Raw genomic sequence first — 16,042 nt, 5'->3', positions numbered from 1 at the left:
GCTATCGCGATCGGTGTTCCGCCTTTCGGGCGGAACTGCGAATTTTTTTGACCGCGATTGCGCGCAACTGTTTTTTTTATATAGGCCTTAGTATTAAATGAAACAGGTTTTCATTTTCAGAAACAAACACACTGTGGTATACGACTGCCAGTGTGTTGTTTTATATCATTTTTATTTTGTTGTTCTCTTCGGGTTCTTTATATCATTTTCATTTTTGTTGTTCTTTTGGGGTACCGCGTGCTCTGTCATGCGTCACTTCCGGCAGGCGATAATGGCGGCGTCTTTCAGTTTCGTTATCGATAACGGCTGTTTTCGCAAGCTTTTCGTGATGCTTCCACTCGTACTTTAAACATCAAATTTTGCACAGAGGCTTATCCCTGTCTTTACACTATGTTAAAATAGGCTTTTTTACGTGGTCCAAAATTTGGCTGCAGTGCGTTTTTAAGCTGCAGGGCGTCTTCTTAATAAAGCCTTCTGACCGACTGGCTCAAGGCAATGAACCGCCGTGTGATATCGAGCCTGTATCTATGGGTTTAGACAAAGAAAGTGCGCTTTTATGTGGACAAACTGGAGAAATGGACTCCATGCTCAAACAAACAAACGAAAAAAAGAATTGTCGCTGCGCGCGTATTCCCTGCCATTCGATAAAGCAAGTATTTTTGGGGGGGTTCTTGAAATAAGTTCATGGTAATAACATGCTGTATAAAGGTTTTTAAAAGTTGAGATTATGTTGTGTCTGAGAAGGCTACAACCCTGCTTTTCTTGGCACTGCACTTAACTGTTACAGACCTACCACCAGCGAACGACACTGTACAATTCGTAAGTAATTGCCAGTTATTTCTTTCCGTCTAGCGTGTGACGTCATTGGGCTGAAAGTCTCCTGTGACCCTTCTTCTGAGCCTTAAATAATTTATTTAAATTGCGTGTTTATTTTCATATGTTGTAGATGAAGGATGGCGGGAGCAAAAGATCTGCACTCTAGTTGCTTGTCCAGCTCCCACCAGAGGCTGAAAAGCAGACACCTTATGTTGAAAAAAAAAATGAGAAACATGAAATACACAACATGATACAGTAATAGTAGAACCGCATTATATTAGACACAAATTTAGCGGGGTACAACACATAATTAAGTAACAATAATGTAGAAACACCAAACAAAACTTCAGAAATAATACATTTCCTGTTTTGGTGCATATGCACAAAACAGGAAATGGGACCACAGTAGATTCATTTGGAAAATCACATCTATAAGGCACAAGTAAAAATAAAATTAAAAATATGCATTAGGCATAAATAGTCAAGTTGTTGTCTAGTTACAGAGAGAGAGAGAGAGAGAGAGAGCTTCATGAAAGTTGAATGTGAATAAAAGCTCAATGAGAATGAACGCTGAATGTATGCAGGGCTTTTAACTTCAGATGGGGAATTTCACTTGAATTGACATGAATGAAAAAAAAAGAAAGAAAACAATTAAACAAAGCCAGCCCAGATTATAAAAAATTAGTGGTGCATCCAGCCTCTGGGGATGATCGGCGACGTTAATGCAATTATCAATCGTTCTTACGATGGGTGTGTAACTTGTGATCCGCCATCGCCATGTGTTTGATATGCCATGATTATTATCGTGATACTTGTTCGTTCGTGCAGCGCTGGCTGTGGGACTCCCCGCATTTGTTGCAAACTAGACGGCGGCGCGGGCCTGCGCTTTAGTGTATTTAATGCTACAACACCCCTCATGTCGCCTTGGCGCATCTATTCTGGGGGATTGACCAATAATGGGCGCTCACCAATACGGCGTATACATCGCCACAATTCGGCGGCACATATCCAGTGAACCGAGTTTCGAGCCTACTAGGTCAGACGACAGCTAGAAAGCGAGTTGTCCATTTGGCCGAGCCTACTAGGCCAGACGACAGCTAGCAAGCGTGTTGTCCATTTGGCCGAGCCTACTAGGACAGACGACAGCTAGCAAGCGAGTTGTCCATTTGGCCGAGCCTACTAGGCCAGACGACAGCTAGCAAGCGTGTTGTCCATTTGGCCGAGCCTACTAGGCCAGACGACAGCTAGCAAGCGAGTTGTCCATTTGGCCGAGCCTACTAGGCCAGACGACAGCTAGAAAGCGAGTTGTCCATTTGGCCGAGCCTACTAGGCCAGACGACAGCTAGCAAGCGAGTTGTCCATTTGGCCGAGCCTACTAGGCCAGACGACAGCTAGCAAGCGAGTTGTCCATTTCGCCGAGCCTACTAGGCCAGACGACAGCTAGCAAGCGAGTTGTCCATTTGGCTGAGCCTACTAGGCCAGACGACAGCTCGCAAGCGAGTTGTCCATTTCGCCGAGCCTACTAGGCCAGACGACAGCTAGCAAGCGAGTTGTCCATTTGGCCGAGCCTACTAGGCTAGACGAGAGCTAGCAAGCGAGTTGTCCATTTGGCCGAGCCTACTAGGCCAGACGACAGCTAGCAAGCGAGTTGTCCATTTGGCCGAGCCTACTAGGCCAGACGAGAGCTAGCAAGCGTGTTGTCCATTTGGCCGAGCCTACTAGGCCAGAAGACAGCTAGCAAGCGAGTTGTCCATTTGGCCGAGCCTACTAGGCCAGACGAGAGCTAGCAAGCGTGTTGTCCATTTGGCCGAGCCTACTAGGCCAGACGACAGCTAGCAAGCGAGTTGTCCATTTGGCCGAGCCTACTAGGTCAGACGACAGCTAGAAAGCGAGTTGTCCATTTGGCCGAGCCTACTAGGCCAGACGACAGCTAGCAAGCGAGTTGTCCATTTGGCCGAGCCTACTAGGCCAGACGACAGCTAGCAAGCGAGTTGTCCATTTGGCCGAGCCTACTAGGCCAGACGACAGCTAGCAAGCGAGTTGTCCATTTGGCCGAGCCTACTAGGCCAGACGACAGCTAGCAAGCGAGTTGTCCATTTGGCCGAGCCTACTAGGCCAGACGACAGCTAGCAAGCGAGTTGTCCATTTGGCCGAGCCTACTAGGCCAGACGAGAGCTAGCAAGCGAGCTGTCCATTTGGCCGAGCCTACTAGGCCAGAAGACAGCTAGCAAGCGAGTTGTCCATTTGGCCGAGCCTACTAGGCCAGACGACAGCTAGCAAGCGAGTTGTCCATTTGGCCGAGCCTACTAGGCCAGACGACAGCTAGCAAGCGAGTTGTCCATTTGGCCGAGCCTACTAGGCCAGACGACAGCTAGCAAGCGAGTTGTCCATTTGGCCGAGCCTACTAGGCCAGACGACAGCTAGCAAGCGAGTTGTCCATTTGGCCGAGCCTACTAGGCCAGACGACAGCTAGCAAGCGAGTTGTCCATTTGGCCGAGCCTACTAGGCCAGACGACAGCTAGCAAGCGAGTTGTCCATTTGGCCGAGCCTACTAGGCTAGACGAGAGCTAGCAAGCGAGTTGTCCATTTGGCCGAGCCTACTAGGCCAGACGACAGCTAGCAAGCGAGTTGTCCATTTGGCCGAGCCTACTAGGCCAGACGAGAGCTAGCAAGCGTGTTGTCCATTTGGCCGAGCCTACTAGGCCAGAAGACAGCTAGCAAGCGAGTTGTCCATTTGGCCGAGCCTACTAGGCCAGACGACAGCTAGCAAGCGTGTTGTCCATTTGGCCGAGCCTACTAGGCCAGACGACAGCTAGCAAGCGAGTTGTCCATTTGGCCGAGCCTACTAGGTCAGACGACAGCTAGAAAGCGAGTTGTCCATTTGGCCGAGCCTACTAGGCCAGACGACAGCTAGCAAGCGAGTTGTCCATTTGGCCGAGCCTACTAGGCCAGACGACAGCTAGCAAGCGAGTTGTCCATTTGGCCGAGCCTACTAGGCCAGACGACAGCTAGCAAGCGAGTTGTCCATTTGGCCGAGCCTACTAGGCCAGACGACAGCTAGCAAGCGAGTTGTCCATTTGGCCGAGCCTACTAGGCCAGACGACAGCTAGCAAGCGAGTTGTCCATTTGGCCGAGCCTACTAGGCCAGACGAGAGCTAGCAAGCGAGTTGTCCATTTGGCCGAGCCTACTAGGCCAGAAGACAGCTAGCAAGCGAGTTGTCCATTTGGCCGAGCCTACTAGGCCAGACGACAGCTAGCAAGCGAGTTGTCCATTTGGCCGAGCCTACTAGGCCAGACGACTGCTAGCAAGCGAGTTGTCCATTTGGCCGAGCCTACTAGGCCAGACGACAGCTAGCAAGCGAATTGTCCATTTGGCCGAGCCTACTAGGCCAGACGACAGCTAGCAAGCTAGCAAGCGTCTCCTTTGAAACGGGGCAATGAGTTGCGCCACCAAGCTCCTTTTCCTCTATTTTGCTTAATGTCTTGCCTATCTTTTAACAGATAAATTCCCAGCAATAAATTTTTTGAACCTTTATTGAGAACTTTTGTTTTTGTACCCTCTGTCATTCATTGTCTCCCTACTTTTCTCCTAGCAAACCTGCAATCGCCTTTTACTAATATTTGTTGCGACAAGATTTCTTTCCACCTGCTATTCCCGAGCCCAAGGGCTTCATCAAGGAGGCCAGGGGAGCCTAAGCCGACAGCGGCGTAGATATCAAAGCTGGGTAGGTTCAGTGCAGAGTAGGTTCAAAGTTGAGCAGCTGCGGCGCCGCCAAGTGGTGATTGAGATTGACAGGAAGGCACTTAGCACGGCCATTTTTACTACTTTTCTAGCTGTCCACGGTGGTGGACATATTGTCCATGAGATTAGTCAGTGATAAAAGGATACCTAGATAATTTAATTGCAAGAGAGATGTAATATCTAATAAAGAGAACAATGTCTTTAATAAAGCAAGCGTTTCTAACCTATACTTCTAACTATTAGGTAGGCGCAAAACGGCAAAATATGACCTCAAGTACACTTTAAGCACTACCACCTTTATCAACCTTCTAGATGCCCAGGCGTACGGGCATGTTGTCCACGAAATCATTCAGCGATATATAAAATGGTAGCTCAATATCCTCACTGCAAAGAAAAAAAAAAGAAGACATGCGTCTTGGAGAGCACAGTAACTCGAATAAACCAACCGTTCCTCACATTTACATGCCTATTATTTTAACCATTAGGTAGGCGTAGTTATCGCCATCTCGCGGACGATGACGATTTCGTGACGTAAGTACACCTGGCAAATTTTCGGGTGTGTCCCGGCATAAAATACCTTCGTGTTACAAAAAAAAAAGAGAAAACAAGAACACGCACGTAAAGCTGCCACCAGTCAGTCCTGGCATGCTTGCGCCCAGGTCTGGTCCGTGGTGACGGCCACGAACAGCATGTTCGCGCTGGTGTTGGTGGGTGCCATTCTGGCGGTGCTGGTACCCGTGATGGGTCTGCTGGTCCTGATGTGCCGCTGCGTGTGTGGCCTGTGCGGCGGCGGATCGGAGCAAGAGACCAAGGACGACCTCGGCAAGCGAAACACGTGGGGATGCGTGTTCACCATCCTCTACATGCTACTAATGTGAGCGGCGACAAACCCTCTCCCCCGCTCGCACCTGCACGACCTCTGTCCCCAGAAGAGCGTTGGGAAGAGGGAGGGAGACGGAAGTGTTTTGTGGAAACGTGGAGTTGAGCGAACCTATACAACTAATAAAGTGCAACGTGCGGCGTTAAAAACAAATATTGCGCGGCAAAGAAAACGAAGTCGCAATGCGAAGCAGTGAAGGTCATAGCAATATCGCAGTATTCAAAGCAGTAATACATAGTCTTTCTCGGAAATTAGTACGCCCCCAGGTATGCTACTATAGCAATATATCTGAAATATCACTATAAAGAGCGAATGAAGTGTTGCGCGGGACTGTCTGTGTATATGTAACAAAAAATAATAAATCCTTCGCACACACTGTGTACAGTGTATTTTGTGTGCATCTGGTCAATTAAGTTAACGAACACCGTGGAATGGAGGCGCTCGCGGCGTACATTTCTTACGCGCAGGCGTACATGCCCGGTCTGTAAAATCGGCGATATTAACGGGACACTAAAGGGGGCAAATACTAAGTCGACGTGGACTGCTTGAATACCTTTCTAGAAACCTCGCAACGCTTATTTCGTGCTAAGAAAAGACTTCGTATTCTACGAGAAAATTAAATCTCAAGGGTCCGAATACTTTTTTTTGAAATTCAAATGTCCCGCCACCCAACCCGGGGAATGGTGACGTTGCATACGCCACCACCGCCCTTTGCATCACCGCGCGACAGAGGGCGGCACCAAGCCAAGATAAAGCGGTGGACTCGCCGCTGCAGCTGCTTTTTGGGCAATGGCGTAGACCGTTCGGGCATCCCGCGACATCACATGGAAGTTGAACTCTCCGCTATTTGCAGTTTGTGCGAGTTTCGCTAGCCAGCAAAACCAGCACAGCACTACGCTATCAGGAAAGTAATGAAACGTGAAAGCGTGGGCGACGCAGATTCGAGTGAAAACGAAAGTTTTCGACCGACCGCGTCGTTGTGAACGGTAATTTCAATGAGCAATTCTTTTCTAAACATGAAACTGGACAAGAAGCATTTTATTTCATCTTATAATACAATACGAGGATGTTTTTGTGCAACGAGTAGCTGAGTACTAGTGACAGAATTTAACTGAGGAGTGCTGTCGTCATCGGGCAAGTGCTTGGATGTCCCGGGGAAGTCTCTGATCATGCCCTGCATTTACCTCGATTTCTCGAATATTAAGGCTCTCTTCGCGATAACATTGACGCCTTAGAGATTCTCGAGCACTAATCTATCACTTTAGTTTGACTTAGTATTTGCCTTTAGTGTCCCTTTAAGTCGGAGGCCGCCGAGCTGGGAGCGGAAAGCGAGTGCCGGAAGAGGAAGGCACCTGGAGGTGGAGAGGAGGCGCGCCGGGGCCGGGGAAGGGTTTACGAAGGAGAGCGCGGCGCAGAAAGTAGGAAGGAGGAGCAGAGCGTCGCGGTGGAGGAGGGTAGGTGGAGGCGCGCTGGGTTGCCCTCCTCTGGCAATTGCTACGGGTTCTGCGTGCGCTATGGATGCACCTGGTTCGTCTGGTGATCGAGAGGCCAACCGTCGAGCGAGAAGGACGGAGCAGCAACGCAAGCCCCGGCAGGCCTAGCGCGAGTGGACCAACCCCGAAGTCGTCGGCAAGTGCCGGACACGAGCGAGACCGGCAAGAGGCGCGCCGCTTAGGCGTGCTCAGGAGACTCCCGAAGAACGTGCTAGGCAGCTTCTACAATGCGGGCGTGTCAAACAGGAAGGCATAGCTTAGGAAGTCCGGAACAGCACCCATACGAATGCGCGCAACCCGAGTTCACGGAGTGAAACGTCACTATAATTTTTTAGGGAGAATCTTACTAGACGAGCTTCAAATGGAGATCAACAGAGCTGCAACGGCGTGATGCGTTAAAGCGTTAGATTTTGACATGGCCTCAGAGATTGGGTGGCGCGCTCCGCAGGATCTCGGAGGCCGTGAATCTAATGCGGAATGGTGGGAGCTAGTCGTTGCCATTATGGCAAGCTCGTAAAGCTTGTTTTATGTCGACGAAAGAGTAAAAGCGCTCGTACAGTTCTTCAAAATTCAAATCAGCCTCCGCGAACATGGTTTTTTTCAGTACCGTAACTGTTCAGGCTAGTTGGTGTTGAAACGTTCGCGCTGTAGCACAAGAAGAGCGTTCTCACGTTGCTGCGCCGGTAATCTCGAAGCTCACGCTTTACCGAAGGACATTGCTTGCTTTGCGTCGGAGGCCAGCTCACGCAGGGTGCCATTCTCCGGTTAAAAGCTGAGTTACTTCATTATATGTTTCATTAAAAGCTGCAAAGTATGTCCGCCTCGCCTTAAAACCCCTGTACAAAAGCGCCATGTTCGATACTCTCACAGCGGTTTACTAAACAAAGGGAATCTGTATTGCAAAAAAAAAAAAACGCGTACTGTATTTGACGCACACGTTAGTTCATTTGACCATAAATGTTCCGCCTCTCCCACTCTTCACTGCATCTGCAGGTAGTATATCATTTTTTACGTTTTTGATGCACGACTCTACGTCGCATGTGCTTTGGCACCTTTTAGACCGTATTTTAAGCTTGCTCACGGGGAGTCAATATATATATACATATATATTCATTGGGGAACATCCAGACGTGACGATATCGAGATGACTTCAAGCCTGAGGTTAAAGTCACATTCCAGTCTAACATACAAGCAAATTTGCTTCAAATGTTCTGGAGAGAATATAGTGACAACAGCTGGAAAATATATGGGCGCCTTAGCTGCGCCGCCCCACACTTAGGGCACTGGACCCCCCGCCTGGAGACAGGAGGAGCGTCTGACTAAACGTTTAGCGTTCCTACCCAGACCTACTCGAATACTATTGAATGGCCTAGTCAACAATATAATATAGAGGAAGCGGTTTGCAGGCAAAACACGGCGCATCAGCTGCAGCTGTAAGTCGACGCACTTCTTTGCCGGTCTGTACAAATGGACCTCGACTCGAAGCTACAGACGTGGACACAGTACATCAGTAACGCTCCTTGATGGTATTGACTGCGAGGGATCGCTCGAGAAACGAGCCTACACCCCAATGCGTTCGAATAGATAGTGCTATAGGGCCCGCTTACAAAAGTTTTTTTTTTTTTGCCTCTGTAACCACCGCGGGTGTCAGTCCACGGCTTCCAAGATCCCGGAGGCCACGAGAATTGTAGCGAAGTGACCACTTCTGCACGGAAGCCAAGTCGAGCTGCATACTTCTGGAAAGAAACGCAAGAAGGAAGCACTGTCAGACAGACGAGATGACGTGCAAAGCATCGTTTTGTGTCGGTGCATCAAGTCGTGCGTCTGTTCGCGCTTTCTCCCTAATACAAATCTTGTTTGTTTGTCGAAACCTACGCAGCGGAAACTTGGTTTCCATGTTCAAGAACCAATTACACGACATATCTCCGTTGTTTGACCACTTTTATTGAAGGGCGGTGCCGCCAACCAATTTTTTCGGAGTAGATACAATGGGTATGGCGTGGTGCGATGGATTTAAAAGATGAATAATAGTGGCAGCGCTAACGATCGCAGTTACATTGTGTGCCTACAACCAGAGATCTTGTAGGGGTTGTAAAGGTAGGTGGGCCACTTCGGTTGGGCGACGCACAGTAAAAGCACAAATGAGGCAGTGCAGCAGGACATGTGAGTTGGGGTTCCTTTGAAGTAAGTGCATAGTAAAATTTGTTTTCAAAGAAAGAAGGCTCAGGAACGTGGATCGAAATAAATGAGCGGCCAGGAGTGCACATGCATCTGCACTTCAAAACCGTGCAAGGATACGGAATGGAGTTGGTAACGAAATACAGGGTAAATGAAAGTGTAAATTTACAACCCAACGGTCATCAGAAAGTGTAGGAAACAGAGACGGTAAATTGGATTCCGGAAATGCAAACAACAACAAAAATGTCCATGGACATTTAGAAAGACGGCAAGCAAGAAATCGGGAGTGAATACCTCCTCGATAATAGAGTTCGAGCCTTGCTGTTTGTGGCCGGAGCACAAGAAACATACCGGAGCAAGTATTCGCAACGAAATGAGACATGACAAAAGGAGACAAAAAATAAAATAAAAATCTGGACACTCCTAAGTATATTGTGATGTGATGCCAGCCAGGACCTTTGGGAATATCCATCTACCAGAAATGCTGTGATTCAAGGCAGATTGGAGCGTTAACTGTCGCGCGGTCGAGATAAGCAAGGTACGTTTAGAATACTGGTGAAAACAAGAGCAGGGAACAGACGGACTCGGGATCGTTCCTGACGTAGGCAAGTTTACAATATAGATATTAAGCTATCAACGAATTATATAGAGACTTGCAAAAGTACTACACTGTAATGAACGTAACAAAAATCCGAGGACACCTAAGCGCTTCTTAGTAGTTGTGAAAGCGAAAGCAATAATGTCCAATTGAACGCGGCTAAGCGGTCCTTCGAATTATGAACCCCTAGAGGGCAAGTGAGCGCGTTGATACGCTCGGCCAACGCCTCCTAGATAGCACAAGGCCCGGTGTACTACGATCCGTCACGTCATGCTACCTTGGCCGACCGCCATAGAATCTAATGGGGACGCTCCCGAGTAAGCCACAGTTCTTTTCACTACTTTTGACGTCACCGCTATCGTGGAAATGGAAATTTTGGGCCAAGTGCAGCATGATGCAATAAATCGGGGTGCACAGGCCCGCTGTCTAGGAGGCGGTGGTTTAGCCCAGTGGGCAAGACGCTCGGCTTCTGAGCGTGGGGTCCTAGGTTCGAAACACTTTACTGCCAAAGTTCCTCCTCTCGAATGTGTTCTGTTTCTTTAAAATATATTTTCGCTGTTGCGATTAGCCAGACGACGAACGCAGGCGAGAGCTTGCGCGGACAACGAACGCGCGGATAACACAGACCTGCCAGAGCGAGGGTCACGTGGCGTTGCGGCGATGCCCTCTCCCCTCGAGCGATAGCGCGGCAGCTGTAGTGCTCCCTTTAGCCCGCTCTGCACCGGCGAGACGCGCATGTGACGCGGCGCCGCAGCCAATGGGAATTTTAGGTGCGCTGTACAAACGCCGGCTTGTTCGCTCGGTGGGCCATTTGATGCTCTCACATCAAAACTTCATGATCTCGAGAAGGCTATAGCTGACCATTTGTCGCCGTGCTGCTTCAAAGCGCATTACTCTAGAGGAAGATTTGCTAATGAACAATTCTAAAATTGAACTTGTACACTCGGTAAAATCGCTAGGTGTATTTTTTGATCATACTATGACGTGGCAGAGCCATATAGATTTTCTTGCTAGTAAGCTTTCACAAATCACTGGAATATTTTATTCCTTGAACTATCTTCCTCGCTTTATTAAGTGCTTGTTATATAATTCACTTTTTCTCAGCCATTTAAATTATTGTTGTTCGGTCTGGGCTACCACTTCTGACACAAATATCAACAGGCTGTACATACTGCAAAAGAAGGCTCTTCGCGCTATTTGCAATAAACCATACGATTTCCCTTCAGCTTATTTATTTCATAAACTTAACACACCGAAAGTACAGGCCCTTTTAAAGTATCGTTTAGTGCTTGCGTATAAAAATGAACAGAAAAAGAACATCAACTACATTACTTCTATGGCTAACTTAAAACTACACGAAACTCCATACAGCACAAGAAAGCCAGAGTACTGGCACGTACCAAAATCGCGCACAAACTATGGATCACAAATGCTGTGCTCCAGACTACCTCGGTTATTAAACGATCTTATTGTTAATAAAATTGATATTGCAACTTGTTCTCCTCCTGATATTCTTGATTTTTTCTCTCATGTGAGTTGTACAATGCCTGTGTGCTTTTGAAGTGCAGTGAGATTTCGTGTTTTTGCTTGCTTGCTCACATCTTGTTTTTGTTGTATTTTTTTTTTCCTCGCCTGATTTGCGATGCGTGTGCATGATATGTTGTAATGCTTGAATATGTGTGTACTTGGGAAAACTGTATTTCCGCGCTGCTGCTCCCTTATTTTCTTTTTGTATTTTTAAGGGTATTTGGGGCTAGTCAAGCTGCTACGAGCAGCTTTTTTCCCCACTTTACCCCCGCAAAGCTGTATTTAGTTTTTTGTGGAAATAAAGCATACATACATACATACATGTGATTAGAAATCATCGACCATCGTCATCTAGGTATATTGCACACACGCTATTCTCGCGCGGGGAGCATATACAGCGGCAGTCAATTGCGTCGAAATTTCGTCCAAGTTAACGTATTCGCATCTAGAACCGAAGGTGGAAGGGCGATATGGCACATCTTTCAAGCGGGGGCGTTATTTCTCGATAAGCTTCTCGCGAGACACTTCCCTGCGTGTCCCGCATGAAATGCTCCGCAACTGGGGCCAACAATTCTCACGCGCGCGCGCGTGGCGTCTCTCTCGTACGGGCCAGGTTTCTCCTTGTCGGCGCGATCTTCTGCGTCAACCACCTGCCCGCGGCGATCAGCAGCCTCCAGGATCACGCCAAGTTCCTGGCCGACAACGCACCCCAAATACTGTGGAAGCCCGTGAACGTGAGTTTGCTCGCCGAGCCTTCCCCCCCTTTGAAAATGCTAAAAATAAAACTCAGCAGATCAGTTGCAAACTATTATATACAGCGACGCTTTGTGTGGGTGTATAAAGAATGTAAACACGAGTTTTTGTGTGTTGAATGTCCACACAAAGTGGCACGCAAGGGCGCTTTATTCAGGTATTGTACCTGCGCTGCCCGTGATGAGTGGTATAGAGCACGGCGCGGGCCCGGGCCCGGGCTGGCCCGAAAGCCCGAGCTGACGCCGCTTAAGCACTTGTTGACACGGGCCCCGGCCTCAGTCGCCTCTGGGCCTCGGTAACGTCCGGTTTAGGCCCTGGTATGCTATTTGGAACTCCACAAAATAATGAGAACTGCAGCACTACGAAAGTTCTAGGGCTGTGGTGTGTGTGTCGGTTTTCTTGGGAAACTCTGGGGCAGGCAGGCCACGACACAGCAGTGATGCGCTGCGCAGATTAGTGTTCATTAGCGGTGCTCTTCAGTAACTAGAAAAGCAGCACCGGTGATCACCCGCGCCCACTGTACGCCCTCGCCTTTCAATGCGATTAGCATTCTTCGCATACTGCAGACATTTTTTATCTATCTATCTATCTATCTATCTATCTATCTATCTATCTATCTATCTATCTATCTATCTATCTATCTATCTATCTATCTATCTATCTATCTATCTATCTATCTATCTATCTATCTATCTATCTATCTATCTATCTATCTATCTATCTATCTATCTATCTATCTATCTAATCTGTGCCGCTTTGCGCTACCTTTTGCATGATTATTTTAGTTGAAAAAAAAAAAAACACCCGCCGCGGTGGATTAGCGGCTATGGTGTTACGCTGCTAAGCACAAGATCGCCGGTTCTAATCCCGGCCTCGGCGGCGGCATTTCGAGGGGGGCCGACACGCAAAAACTCCCGTGTCCTGTGCGTTGGGGACACGTCAAAGATCCCCTGGTGGACAAAATTAATCCTGAGTCCCCCACTACTGCGTGCTTCATGATCAAATAGTTGTTTGACACTTAAGAACAACTCGAAATACAATAATAAAAAATCCGAGCACACTTAGCACTTCTTATGAGTTGTGAATGCGAAAGCATTAATGTCCAATTCAACGCCGCTGAGCGGTCCTTCGAGTTTTGCTGCGGGGCATGTTATCGAGTTTTGCGACTAAATTGGTGCGGATTACTTATTTTCGACAGTTTCTACGTTAGCACGTTGGTTGTTGACCGGAATCATTTGGACAATGTTGCTGAGAAACCAAGGGCGCCGCATGCCACCGACGTCCTGCAAAGCGAGAGACCAAGGAGGCAGCGGCTGCCGCCAAGGCTGGCAGGCGCACGCAACAGCTAAGCCTAATGGGAACGGGGGAGAGATACGGAATGCACCGCGCGCCGGCTTCCAAGAGTGAGAGGGAAGCACCCGCACGCGCTACAGCCCCTCGAACTTTAGCACGCGCGCGTCATGCGACTGCCTCGCTGACGATGACGAAAACCCGTCTCGCCCCGCAGCGTCGAGTCATCGCGTCTCCTCCGTCGAGGCGCGCTGGCGACGTGGCGTCGCGGTGATGCCCCCTCCCCTCACGCAGCGCCTGGCGCGCTAATGCGGCACCAGCTATTCCATTTTGCCCGCTCTGCTCCGTCGAGGCGCCCTGGGGACGTGGCGTCGCGGCGATGCCCCCTCCCCTCACGCAGCGCCTGGCGCGCTAATGCGGCACCAGCTATTCCATTTCGCCCGCTCTGCTCCGTCGAAGCGCGCTGGTGACGTGGCGTCACGGTGATGCCCTCTCCCCTCACGCAGCCCCTGGCGCGCTGATACGAAACCAGCTGTTCCATTTCGACCGCTCTGCTCCGTCGAAGCGCGCTGGTGACGTGGCGTCGCGGCGATGCCCTCTCCCCTTACGCAGCCCCTGGCGCGCTAATGCGGCACCAGCTATCCCATTTCGCCCGCTCTGCTCCGTCTAGGAGCGCTGGTGACGTGGCATCACGGCGATGCCCTCTCCCCTCACGCAGCCCCTGGCGCGCTAATGCGACACCAGCTGTTCCATTTCGACCGATCTGCTCCGTCGAAGCGCGCTGGTGACGTGGCGTCACGGCGATGCCCTCTCCCCTCACGCAGCCCCTGGCGCGCTAATGCGGCACCAGCTATTCTATTTCGCCCGCTCTGCTCCGTCGAGGCGCGCTGGTGACGTGGCGTCACGGCGATGCCCTCTCCCCTCACGCAGCCCCTGGCGCGCTAATGCGGCACCAGCTATTCTATTTCGCCCGCTCTGCTCCGTCGAGGCGCGCTGGTGACGTGGCGTCACGGCGATGCCCTCTCCCCTCACGCAGCCCCTGGCGCGCTAATGCGACACCAGCTGTTCCATTTCGACCGCTCTGCTCCGTCGAAGCGCGCTGGTGACGTGGCGTCACGGCGATGCCCTCTCCCCTCACGCAGCCCCTGGCGCGCTAATACGAAACCAGCTGTTCCATTTCGACCGCTCTGCTCCGTCGAGGCGCGCTGGTGACGTGGCGTCGCGGCGATGCCCTCTCCCCTCACGCAGCCCCTGGCGCGCTAATACGAAACCAGCTGTTCCATTTCGACCGCTCTGCTCCGTCGAAGCGCGCTGGTGACGTGACGTCGCGGCGATGCCCTCTCCCCTCACGCAGCCTCTGGCGCGCTAATGCGGCACCAGCTGTTCCATTTCGACCGCTCTGCTCCGTCGAGGCGCGCTGGTGACGTGGCGTCGCGGCGATGCCCTCTCCCTTCACGCAGCCCCTGGCGCGCGAATACGAAACCAGCTGTTCCATTTCGACCGCTCTGCTCCGTCGAAGCGCGCTGGTGACGTGGCGTCACGGCGATGCCCTCTCCCCTCACGCAGCCCCTGGCACGCTAATACGAAACCAGCTATTCCATTTCGCCCGCTCTGCTCCGTCGAAGCGCGCTGGTGACGTGGCGTCACGGCGATGCCCTCTCCCCTCACGCAGCCCCTGGCGCGCTAATACGAAACCAGCTGTTCCATTTCGACCGCTCTTCTCCGTCGAAGCGCGCTGGTGACGTGGCGTCGCGGCGATGCCCTCTCCCCTCACGCAGCCCCTGGCGCGCTAATGCGGCACCAGCTATTCCATTTCGCCCGCTCTGCTCCGTCTAGGCGCGCTGGTGACGTGGCATCACGGCGATGCCCTCTCCCCTCACGCAACCACTGGCGCGCTAATGCGACACCAGCTGTTACATTTCGACCGCTCTGCTCCGTCGAAGCGCGCTGGTGACGTGGCGTCACGGCGATGCCCTCTCCCCTCACGCAGCCCCTGGCGCGCTAATGCGGCACCAGCTATTCTATTTCGCCCGCTCTGCTCCGTCGAGGCGCGCTGGTGACGTGGCGTCGCGGCGATGCCCCCTCCCCTCACGCAGCGCCTGGCGCGCTAATGCGGCACCAGCTATTCCATTTCGCCCGCTCTGCTCCGTCGAGGCGCGCTGGTGACGTGGCGTCACGGCGATGCCTTCTCCCCTCACGCAGCTTCTGGCGCGCTAATACGAAACCAGCTGTTCCATTTCGACCGCTCTGCTCCGTCGAAGCGCGCTGGTGACGTGGCGTCGCGGCGATGCCCTCTCCCCTCACGCAGCCCCTGGCGCGCTAACGCGGCACCAGCTATTCCATTTCGCCCGCTCTGCTCCGTCGAAGCGCGCTGGTGACGTGGCGTCACGGTGATGCCCTCTCCCCTCACGCAGCCCCTGGCGCGCTGATACGAAACCAGCTGTTCCATTTCGACCGCTCTGCTCCGTCGAAGCGCGCTGGTGACGTGGCGTCGCGGCGATGCCCTCTCCCCTCACGCAGCCCCTGGCGCGCTAATGCGACACCAGCTGTTCCATTTCGACCGCTCTGCTCCGTCGAAGCGCGCTGGTGACGTGGCGTCACGGCGATGCCCTCTCCCCTCACGCAGCCCCTGGCGCGCTAATACGAAACCAGCTGTTCCATTTTGACCGCTCTGCTCCGTCGAGGCGTGCTGGTGACGTGGCGTCACGGCGATGCCCTCTCCCCTCACGCAGCCCCTGGCGCGCTAATACGAAACCAGCTGTTCC

At 51.4% G+C, this 16,042-nt stretch overlaps 1 protein-coding gene across 2 annotated transcripts in view; it reads left to right on the top strand.

The window, feature by feature from the left end:
* The window catches only part of LOC126529460 (uncharacterized), a 60,689-nt gene that overhangs the window by 5,955 nt on the left and 38,692 nt on the right, over positions 1–16,042 (top strand). The window contains exons 2-3 of one of the 2 annotated variants that reach the window (XM_055069709.2): positions 5,218–5,432; positions 11,848–11,968. In XM_055069709.2, coding sequence (XP_054925684.1) covers positions 5,248–5,432; positions 11,848–11,968 — 306 coding nt within the window. In that variant the 5' untranslated portion in view covers positions 5,218–5,247. Of the gene's footprint in view, positions 1–4,424; positions 5,433–11,847; positions 11,969–16,042 lie in introns of those variants that run through there. The other variant, XM_055069710.2, reaches the window with a different exon arrangement.

Source organism: Dermacentor andersoni, chromosome 8 (assembly GCF_023375885.2).
Source record: "Dermacentor andersoni chromosome 8, qqDerAnde1_hic_scaffold, whole genome shotgun sequence".
Taxonomy (NCBI): Eukaryota; Metazoa; Arthropoda; class Arachnida; order Ixodida; family Ixodidae; genus Dermacentor; species Dermacentor andersoni.
This window is presented reverse-complemented; position numbering and strand designations above follow the sequence as displayed.